The 10,512-nt window shown below is 57.2% G+C and overlaps 1 protein-coding gene across 5 annotated transcripts in view; it reads right to left on the reverse strand.

The window, feature by feature from the left end:
* ALS2CL (ALS2 C-terminal like) overlaps nucleotides 1-5,110 on the reverse strand; it is a 29,987-nt gene extending 24,877 nt beyond the window's left edge. For 2 of the 5 annotated variants that reach the window (XM_036867973.1, XM_036867972.1), the window contains exons 1-4: nucleotides 5,007-5,110; nucleotides 4,224-4,345; nucleotides 1,021-1,146; nucleotides 53-251 (exon numbers count right to left, since the gene is read on the reverse strand). In XM_036867973.1, the coding sequence (XP_036723868.1) occupies nucleotides 53-251; nucleotides 1,021-1,123 (302 nt within the window). In that variant the 5' untranslated portion in view covers nucleotides 1,124-1,146; nucleotides 4,224-4,345; nucleotides 5,007-5,110. Of the gene's footprint in view, nucleotides 1-52; nucleotides 252-1,020; nucleotides 1,147-4,223; nucleotides 4,346-5,006 lie in introns of those variants that run through there. The other 3 variants (XM_036867974.1, XM_036867977.1, XM_036867975.1) reach the window with 3 other exon arrangements.
* Nucleotides 5,111-10,512: the final 5,402 nt, after the last annotated feature.

Genomic DNA, 10,512 nt, shown 5'->3' on the forward strand with positions numbered 1-10,512 from the left:
CTGACCCAGGTGAGTCCCAGTGCCAGCCCCAGCCCCGCCTCGGCTATCTTACTCCAGGTGGACCTGCAGGACACGGTCAGCGCTGTGCAGCAGCAGCAGGGATTCCAGACTGATGGAGTCCGGGTGGCGCAGCCTCTTCTGCAATGAGTGCAGGCTTTCCTCCGTCACCTCCCACAGCTGCTGGGAGCTCCTGTGCAGCTGCTGCAGGAGCTGTAGGCACTCTCTGCCCCAGGGATCTGAGGGCTCTGGAGCTGGGGCAGGAGCACAAGCACACTGTGAGGGGAACAGGGCCGCTCCACCTTCCAGGGAGCACGCAGAGGCCCTGGGTGGTCACCCGACAGGCAGCAGCACCCCTGGCCCTGGAGCTGCAGCTAGGGTCCCACATCCCTGGGGTCCTTGGGACAGAACTGGAAGCCCCTGTGCCCCCTTGAGCTCAGCAAGGGATGCGCAGGCTACAGCAGTGGGCAGCACCCTTGTGGATTCAACAGGGGCACGTGTGCACCTCCTCACTAAACAGGGACAGCACTGATGACCTAGGGCCACCAAGTACAAGAATTCCCCCTGAGTTTCAGAGCTTCCTCAGGTCCAGAATGTGGAGTCCATAGGGTTCTGTAGTCTCCTGCCATTCACAGATGCACCAACAGAGCCCCCAAGAGGAAGGCACCTGCCCAAGGTCATTTCGCAAACCGGGCATCCTGCCTTCCAGTCATGCCCTGGGTGAAAGCAAGATGAGAATTCAGGCAGAGAATCCAGGCCTGTGCCCTGGGAGAGATGGAACATCGCCTCCGTTCACAGCAGGTCTGGGCTAGAATGAGGTTCACAGCCTGGTTCCCTGGGGTCCCTTTGAGAAGGAAGCAGCCAGCAACTGGGGGTGAGGGCCCTGGACCCATCCAAAGACACCCACACCAAATGTCACCGCTCCCATTTGCAGCTGAGAAAGCTGTAGCTCAGAAGGTCCAACAAGGGAGGACTCCTGTCCCTAGGACGGTTCCTGCATCCCCCACCCTCCCCTCAACTCACCGGCCTCCAGAAGGGGCTGGAGGACAAAGCTGTTGATGCGTGCGAGCGTAGCTGAGAAGACCTCCTCCAGCCGCAGCAGGGCTGCCTCCTCAGGGCTGCACATGGCCAGGGTGCCAGACTCAGGGCCTGAGAACCAAGCACAGATTAGAGTGAATAGCAGCCATGGGAGCAGGGTGCCCTCTCAGGCCATATGCCCAAAAGCAAGGCCCATGACCACCCTACCTCAGAACTGAGCAAGGAGCCCAGGTCACCCCAAAGGGGAGTTTCTGAACTGGCCAGTGACCCCTGCTCATGCTCCACTTGGGCCCAGCTGAGGGGAGCCCGAAGGAGTGGGAGAGAGGGCTCAGAACTGCCAAGGGAAGCATCTATTTTTTACCCAAAAGGCAGATGCTCCTTAAGCCCTCTGGCCTGCTCATTCCTCTGCTCAAACACCCACCATGGCTCCCAAGGGCTCAGAGTAACAGCTAGTAGTGCTCCGACCTAGCCCTCTCTCCAGTGACTCTCTGGAAACAAGGACATACTCTCGGAGGAGCACAGCCTTTATCTCAAGGCCATGGCTCAGGACCCCCTGTCACCCAATAGGGCTATGTAGGAGAGGTCTGGGGGAAGTGGGAAATTTCCTGCTGGAGCCATGAAGGATGGGCAAGAAATAAAGAGGCAGAGAGGAGGACAAGGCATGCAGGTGGGGGAACCATGAGAGCAAAGGCTCATGGGCATGAAGGCCCAGGCTCTGCAGGTGGTCCACCAAGAGCTGCCTAAGTGGCTAACAGACGAGCCATGGAGGGCCTCAGAGTGGGGGAGTGATGGGATTCAAAGTCAGACTTGGGGACACGGACTTGGTGACAGTTGCAGAGGAGATGATTCCAAGCCATGAGAGGGTGAGGTGAGTGTGGGCAGGAGCCAGACCCTTCATACCCCCCTGCAACCTGCAGGACAGGTTCTACTCCAGACATGGGGGCCATGGGGGTGGGCAGGTCTTTGGACCTCCTGCCCTGGACAGCGGGACCCTCCAAGAAAGCAGGATCACCTGAGAACGCAGCCTCCTGACTGGAGGGAGGGGGAGCAAGGGGCCTGGGTTCAAACCCACCCCCATAGCCAGGTTGCATCCTCCAATCAGACACAGCCCTCTCCTACCAGACCTGGCAAAGGAGGTCATCTGCCCAGATTACGTGACTGTACATCTCAGGGTTGAGAATTAGAGTCTTTTAACCCCAGACCCTCAGACTCAGCCTCTCTCCGACTCTGACACTCTGAGGCTCTGAGTTGGTTGATCTGGGTGGGGCTGTAGACATAATATGAGGCGATACAGACAGACCCAAAGGACCAAATGGGAAGGGGTCTCATCCCTCCCCACCCAACCCCAAAGACACCAAAGGGCATTCCAGGCCCCTGCCAGAGCCTACAGTTCCCAGGGAATTGGCTCTGGGGCAGAGTGAGATGAGTGCCTCAGAACTCTGGCCAAGGGCCCAGGCCCAGGCATTCCTGCCCCACCTTTCCTGCTGTTGTTGCTTCAGGAGGGCGAGGCCTTGGGAGGGAGAAGCAGGAAGGAGAAATGGCTGGACACCCAACTGCAGGCTTCTCTTTCTGCTGGCCCCCTGCAGCAGCCCCAGCCCCCTGTGGAGGACTGGGGGAGGGTTGCTCCAAGTCAGCTCAGACATACCAGGACAACACAGCCAAGGAGTCAGGGGTACAGCAAGTGCGGTCTGGGCCCATCTGACCCTCACCCATATCTCCAGAAACTGGTGGAATGGAAAGACCCTTTGGGAAGTGACCTTTCCACCCTCAGCTGGCAGTCTGTCGGGGTCTGAGCTGAGAGGTGAGGACACTAGCTAAAGGTGGAGGGGGGAGGGTGCAGCCAGGATGGGAGGTACAGACTAGGAACCAGATCAGGGTGAGCTGGGGACTTGCAGCAGATAACCCACTGTTGGGAGGCCTTGCACATCAGATCCCCGACACTTACCTGGGGCCCACCCCAACCAATGCCACACCCAGGGCGCTCCTCTCCCCCTTCGGCTTCCTCTCCTTGCCCCCATGGGGCTGGCAGAAGCTCCCCTACCCTGGACCCATGGCTCACACCTCAGCAGCTCCCACAGGACCCCCTTCTGACCTCTGCCCAGCTATTCGGACCTGGCCATGCCCCAGCTTATCCAGAGCCCTGCTCTTCTCTGGGCTTCAATCACCTCCTCTGTGAAATGGAGGTCTGACTAAATCACAGCTTTTCAAACTATTTTAGGCCTCCCTAGAAAGGATAAACCGGTGGAGGGGAGCTCCTCTGGGTATGGGGACCTGCTCTTCAGTCTCCCTTATCTCTCAGTGCAGCCTGGGGCCCCTGAGGATGAGTCTTACCGACACAAACTGGCAACACTACTCTGGGACCCTTCCAGGTCTGTGGCCCCAAAAGGATCTCTAACCCTAGGAAACCGAGTCACACTGCCCAGAGGAAAGGCCAGAGGTTAAGCATGGCTGGTGAGACGGTGGGTGGGGAGAAGACTGCAGTTGAGGCTAGACATCTGGTCTGGTGGTCCCGAGAGCCTCTGCTCCCAGGCTAGGGAGTTCTGGGGCTTCATCCCGAAGGCAACGAGGAGAGTGTGAGGGCAGGGGCCAGGCCAGGCATGAGTGTGCCTGAGTGTGTACACTGGCAAGGGAGGAGGAAGAGGTGCTGAACCTAACACCACAGGGACCCGGCAGGAGTCTCCCCTTTCAAACCCCAGTCCCACCTCCAACCCACTCCTCTCTGGTTAAGGGCATGGCCTCCTTACCCTCTCACTCCATCCAGCTCTAAGGTTCCTTAGTAGTAGACTGCACATGATGTACATATGGGGAAACTGAGGCCCAGAAAGCAATGGGAGGGCCCAGAGGCACTAACTGTAGAGCATGTACAGGGCTCAGACCCAGGCCTCTGGCTCCCAGTCCCACCAAGCTCACCTGAAAGGCTGGGCGACTCACCTTAGGGCACACAGCAAGTACCTAGGCTTCCCAGGCAGCCTTCAGGTTCACCACGGGGCGGGGTGAGGACAGACTGGCTAGTCTTGGCGTGTCCAGGTGAGTCAGCTGCCAGTCCCCGTGGCAATCTAACCAGCAGCCAGACCTGCTCTCTCTCTCTTGCATTCTTGGCCTCTGTCCATGCTGGGTCCCTCTCTCCCTTGCCTCCTCCAAGGCCTGGCCCCTCAGGCCCCTGGGCCACACCCTGTCATGGTACTCACTCTGTTATTTCCTGGTCTGGACAGGCAAGGAAGTGCTGCTTGCTGTGGAGGCTTTTTCCTGGGCTGCCTTGGAACCCCCTTGATCATCCAGCAAACTCAGTGGTAGGCAGAGGAGGGAGGAGCTGCCCAAGGGAGGATGCGCTGAACTGTCACAGCTGACGGGTCCCAGCCTCCACCTGGGCCCCTCCCCCCACCCTCCCCCCGCACCCCTCCTCTGCCCTTCCGTGGCTCCAGGCTTCTTGTCCTAGACCCCACCCCCCACCTTCCCAATCTCTCTGGTCGCTTTTTTCACAGCTTTCCTTCCTCTTCCTGGCCGGGCACATGCAGTCACTGGAATTTCCCAAACATGGGATCCAGTTCCCACCACCAGGCATTTGCCCATGCCGTTCTCACTGCAAGCAACACTAGCCGGCGTCACCTCCTCCTGGCAGTCTCTCAGGCTGGGTGAGGCCCCGCGGGGTCGCCCCACAGCCCAGGCCAAGCCCCTGGGCACTGCCCACGTGTTTGTCTGCCCTCGTGTCAGGCACGGGCCCAGGGAGGCTGTCCCGTGGTGACAGGGTGACCAAGGGGCAGGGAGGACGAAGCTGAACCCCGCTGGGAGGGAGGGGCCTTCGGACAAACTCGGACGGCCCGGGTGTGAGCGCTGCCGGGGACCGAGGAGTCGTGGAGGGCCGGCGCGCGGCGGCCCGAGGGGGCGCGGAGACTAAAGTCCCACCTGGAGCGAGGAGGGGCGGGGAGCAGAAGGGCTCTACCCCAGACGCGCGACCTCCAACCATCCCTTACCTGTGCGGCGCGGAGGCGCACGCCGGGAAAACCGCCGCGGTTGCTCTCTCGCGGACGCCCGCCCCACGTCGGCCCCGCCCCCGAAGGCCCCGCCCCCGAAGGCCACTCCACCCCAACCCCGCGTCCCCGCCTCGCCTCCCGGTACCGCTCCGAGTCGAGGGCGGGGGCCTGCCTGGAAGGAGGCGGGGTTTGGCGTCCATTCTCCCCCGCGCACTAGGGCTCTCCTGCGGTCTTAGTCTGCTGTCTTCCAGGGTCTGAAGTCTCCTGGGACGCAGTGGGGAGTGGGAGAAGGAGGAGAGGAGTTGGGAGCTTGACCCGCCCCCCGCTCCCCCCAACACACACACGCACACGCTCTTGCTCACGCCCAGGAGAGCCGGGGTGTGTCTAGGAAGCAGTCTTGGTTTCCTCGTCCCGGCGGGGTCTTTTACAATCCCCCTCCCCTCCCCCCCGCCCCCATTCTGACTCCCTGCGGGCCTAGGTGCAGCCCGGTGGCCTTCCTCCGCCCGCACCAGTCACAGGGGCCGGCACAAGAGGAGCACCAGATGGGTTCATGAAACCTGTGGCCGAGAGTAGGGTAAACCGAGGCTGCCCCCGGTGGGCAGGGCGTCCGTGGCCAGCGGCCACTCCTGAGTAACCTTGGGAAAGTCCCCTGCCCGCACTCCTGAGTCTCAGCATGGTCCGGTAGAGCGTGAAGCCAGCGGTTGTCTGCGCGCCAGGGCCTGCGACCTTGGAAAAGGTGGTGGGAAGCCTTGTTCCAGCGGACGTCCCGGCAGGGGGAGGGCGCACGGTTCAAGCCTGTAACAAAGGAGTCTGCTGTCTGCCTCCGGTTCTCCATTCACTTACCGAGGCACGCGGATTCCAGGGAATGACCCACGTCACTGCCCCTTTCACAGCTGACAACACTGAGGCCGAGAGGCCCCATCCAGAGACAGGCAGTGGAAATGCAGAAAGGATGGCCCACCAATGCTCTACTCAAGTCTGAGCTGGTGGGAGGCATGCCCCGTCCTGCCAGGCTGAAGAGAGATCCCCAGTGGAGTGGAGTACATGGCGGGTTGCAAGCGCTCCTTCACAGATGAGCAGGGTCTTGGCGGGTTTGTGAGTGGCCTGGCACATTGCGGTGGGCAGGCAAGAGGTCTCTGGGGCTTGGGAGGAAGGGCCAAGGGCTGAAGAGTGGCCATAGCCACATGTGGAGACAGCAAGGTGATCCAGGAGCATATGGTCCCACCACTTGGCAACAAACAGGGCAGGCAGGCCAGGCCCTGAGCAGGAGGGATCTAATCTTGTGCTGGGTGTCTCTGGGCCAGCCCTTCCCCCTCTCTGGGCCTCAGTTTCCTTATCTGTACCTGTAGCTGAGGGAAGGCAGTGCTGCCTAGGCTCAAGCAGGAAGAGAAGCGCCTTGTTGACTTCCTCCCCAGAGCCTAGATTTCCAGTTCAGCCACATCTAGGGGAATTGGAAGGCTGGGGGCTGGTCTTCCCTCACTCATTCCCCACTCACTGGGTAGCGTCACAGCCATTGCCAAGCCCAGTTTTACACCTGATAAATGGGGCAAGACCTGCCCAGCCTCTCTCCCAGCGTTGTTGGTAATTTGTAGTGCCCGGTAGTGCCCAAAAGACAGCCTCCACTTGGTCCACCTGCCCTTGTCCCCCTGCAGTACAGCCCAGGGCCCTTACCCAACCCCACCACAGATGTGCACACACCCACCTGCACCTCTCCTACACCCTCTGCACACATACATGACTCCACAGTCACGGGAATGTGGTGGTGTGTACACTTACCTGTGTCACACGGACGCATCTGCTATTGACCCACTGGCAGGGCCTCCATATCGCATAACTTGGGTGGCAGCTCTGTACATGTGCACATGTGTGCAGACTCACACACTGCTCCATGGAACGCACACTGAGAGACCCAGGCATGCAGAGAGGCCAGTGCAGAGTGCGTGTGTACTCCCACGTACTCGAGCGCCCTGGGACATAAACGCATGCCGATGAACACACAGGTCTCACCCAGGCCCAGCTCAGCCCCAGAGCTATTCTGGGCCAGGCCCGAGGCCAACAAGGTCAGAGACTGCCAGCTCCCAACAGGCCCCAGCCACTGTGTCACAGGCCTAGGCCACCCAGCCCCCACCCCCAGCCCAGGCTGAGTCCAAGATCCACTGGATCTCAGCCTGGCTCTGTGACTAGGCGGATCCTTGCTTCCTACCCACTGCTTCCCCAGAGCTGAACCTTGAGCTCTGAGGTTTCAGGCTCCAGAAGAGAATGTCCACAGGGTCCCCTGGCCCCTGCCAAATGACTCTGCCCACAGCTTCCAACCCAGAGGCCCTGGAGGCTGGACTGGATCCCTACAGGAAACCCATAGGAGCTAAAAATAATACACAAGGGACAAACAGGATTCTGCAGGCCAGCATTCATGCCACGATGCATGGAGGGAACACTATCTTCCAGGGAAGCCAGGCTGGAGAGCGTGGGGGTCCAGAGCTCTGCCACCCCAGACCTGATGGGCCCAACAGGGAGTGGGGTGCAGGAATATATGGGGACCCTCATAAGAAGTAGAAACAGTACTGGACAGTGAGCAGAGCTATGGGTTAGGAGCTGAAAACTGAGTTTGAGGCCCCAGTTCCTGAGTGACCTTAGGTAGGACACAACCCCTCTCTGGGCCTCGATTCTTTGCAAGTAAACAGGGGGGAGGAATAAAAAGGTGGAGTGAAGTAAGTCAGAAAGAGAAAAACAAATACAGTATGCTAACACATATATATGGAATCTAACAACAACAAAAAAAAGGTCATGAAGAACCTAGTGGCAAGACGGGAATAAAGACACAAACCTACTAGAGAATGGACTTGAGGATATGGGGAGGGGGAAGGGTAAGATGTGACAAAGAGAGAGAGTGGCATGGAAATATATACACTACCAAACGTAAAATAGATAGCTAGTGGGAAGCAACCGCATAGCACAGGGAGATCAGCTCTGTGCTTTGTGACCACCTAGAGGGGTGGGATAGGGAGGGTGGGAGGGAGGGAGATGCAAGAGGGAAGAGATATGGGAACATATGTATATGTATAACTGATTCACTTTGTTATAAAGCAGAAACTAACACACCATTGTAAAGCAATTATACTCCAATAAAGAAGTTAAAAAAAAAAAAAGGTGGAAAAGGCTTTAGCTTTCAGGATGTCCCTCTCACTATGGTGTTTAACACTAGAAAACTGGAAACGCAAATATTCGAGAATAAGGAATTGATTGAACAAAGTATAGTTGGGTCTTATACAATGTAATTTCACACTGCATTTAACAACAGTGACAGCAATAATCATAACGACTTGCATTTACTGAAGGCTTGTAATGTGCAGGTGCCATGATACTGTAGTTATACTCATTTTACAGATGAGGGATTGAAGCTTGGAGAGGTTCAGTAGCCCACTGAGAGCTCACTGCTGTCAATATGACCATGACCCATAAGTCTTCATTTTCAGCTTTAATAACTTCAGAAGTTATAAAGTATAAAACTACAAATTTACAAGAAACATAATTTGAAAGTTTCATTCCTTATATTTTCTTTATGCTAATTTCATCGTGAATTTTGGATAAATTTAATTCTTTTCTGTCAAGTTTTGCCATCTTCAAAGGGCAAAAAAGGAAATTTAAATAATTAAACTTCCAAATGGTGTCTCTTGTAAGTGTGTAGCTTTATACTTCTGAGGTTATTAAAGCTTAAAACTGCACTAAGCCTTTTGGGCCATCTTGTTATTTTAAGTCAGTTTGACTCCAAAGCCTGCATGACAGTATTGACACTGTGTTTGGGGGATGTGGGGATCTAGGATGTTGTATTGGGAAAAAGCTCTGGGAAAAAGGTATATGATAAATGGCATACAGTGAGATTTCAGCTGTGTTCAACAGCCTGCCGAGAGGTAAAGCCCACTTGGAGCAGAGGCCATATCAGGGGACACTGGGGACACACATGATTGTATTCCCTTTCAGATTTCTTCACTGGGCTTTCCCTACCTTTTGGATGGAAAGAAGCAATGACACCCTCCCCTCCTGGGCTGAGCTGTCCCATCAAGGAGAGCCAGCTTGTACTCATCACTCCCATAATCGTTAGACCATATAATCCTCCCATCAGCCCTGTGATGAGAGTCTTGCCCTCTCCATTCCATAGATGAGGACATCAAAGCAGAGAGGAGTAATGGTTTACTCAAGGCCACTGTCAGGCTCACTAACCTCAGCCCAGTCCAGCCAAGGCTTCTCTGACCCCATTGTCCCAAGGGTGACCTCCCTGGCTGGTCAGTGTGGCTTTCATAACAGATGGCCTGAAGAAATGGTGGGCAGAGATCTGCAGCAAGTGATTTGGGCTTCAGTGAAATTCTTGTTTGCCTGACGAGGGCAAGCCTGGGGAGGGTGGGGTGGCCCAGCCCAGCCCAGCCCACCCAGTCCCCAGACTTTGCCACCCACTGTCAAGGGTCCTCTCGATGGGCCAGCTGTCCTTTGCCAGTGGTTTTCTCATTTTCCTGCCTGCCCCGTCATCTAGCCCTGACGCCTGTAGGTATCCGCAGCTGGCCCTCTCCTCTCTGCTGCAGCCTGCCTTGGTCCTTGCCTATCTATGGCACCGCCAGGCAGGAGCCGCAAAAGACTCTGGATCTACAGGGTCCCCAGTTCTGAGGGCAGGCCCAAGGCCCAAAGCACCCCAGCCTGCACAGGTCTCCACTGGTGCCCTTGGTGATGAGGAATGCAGGGGTCCAACACCTGGGCTGCTTCTCAGATTAATAATAATGGAAGGAAGGAAGGAAAGGAGAGAGGGGGGAGGATGGATCAGAGGAGTCTCCCTGTCGCAGCCCTCCCTACTCCTCTTCCTAAGTCCTCCCCAGGTCTCCACAGCTCCTCCGAGCCTCCCTCCCTCAATCCCTGGGTTGTCAAGGCTCACTCTGAGGTCAGGACCAGAGTGCAGTGTGGGCCAGGTTCAGTGTGAGGTCAGGGTCATGGCTCAGACTGGAGTGAGAGTCAGAGCTCAGGCTGGGGAAGAGGCTGAGGATCAATCAGAAGCAGAACATGGTCCTCCAGCCCTTCCAGGGGGAGCCCACCCTGTCCTGTGGGGTCACAGATGCTGGCTCCTTCAGGAATCTTCCATCACACCCGCAGCTGGCTCCTCTGACCAAGGCATCCCCTGTTCCCCCTCTCCCTCCCCCCTGCTCTGGTGTCCAGAGTGACCAGAGCTGCCTCTGGGCAGGAAGCCAGCCCAGAAAGCCCAGGACATCCCCGAGCACCTGTCACCATGGCAACCTGCCTGCCATGCCATTCCCAACCCCCCCAATCTGGGTCCAGTACAGTTTTTCAAATTCAGAACGTCAGAATGGGAAGGGCCTCCTAGATCAGCAGATTCCAGCCCCTCCCTTTTGTCCCAAATGAATAAACTGAGGCCGGAGTGGGGAAGGGAAGGTGGGACCTGTTGTTCAAGGACCTGACCCCAGCCTGTCCTCCCTCCCACCCACTCCCGGCCCTATGTCGGTCTCGG

Source organism: Balaenoptera musculus, chromosome 11 (genome assembly GCF_009873245.2).
Source record: "Balaenoptera musculus isolate JJ_BM4_2016_0621 chromosome 11, mBalMus1.pri.v3, whole genome shotgun sequence".
Lineage (NCBI taxonomy): Eukaryota > Metazoa > Chordata > Mammalia > Artiodactyla > Balaenopteridae > Balaenoptera > Balaenoptera musculus.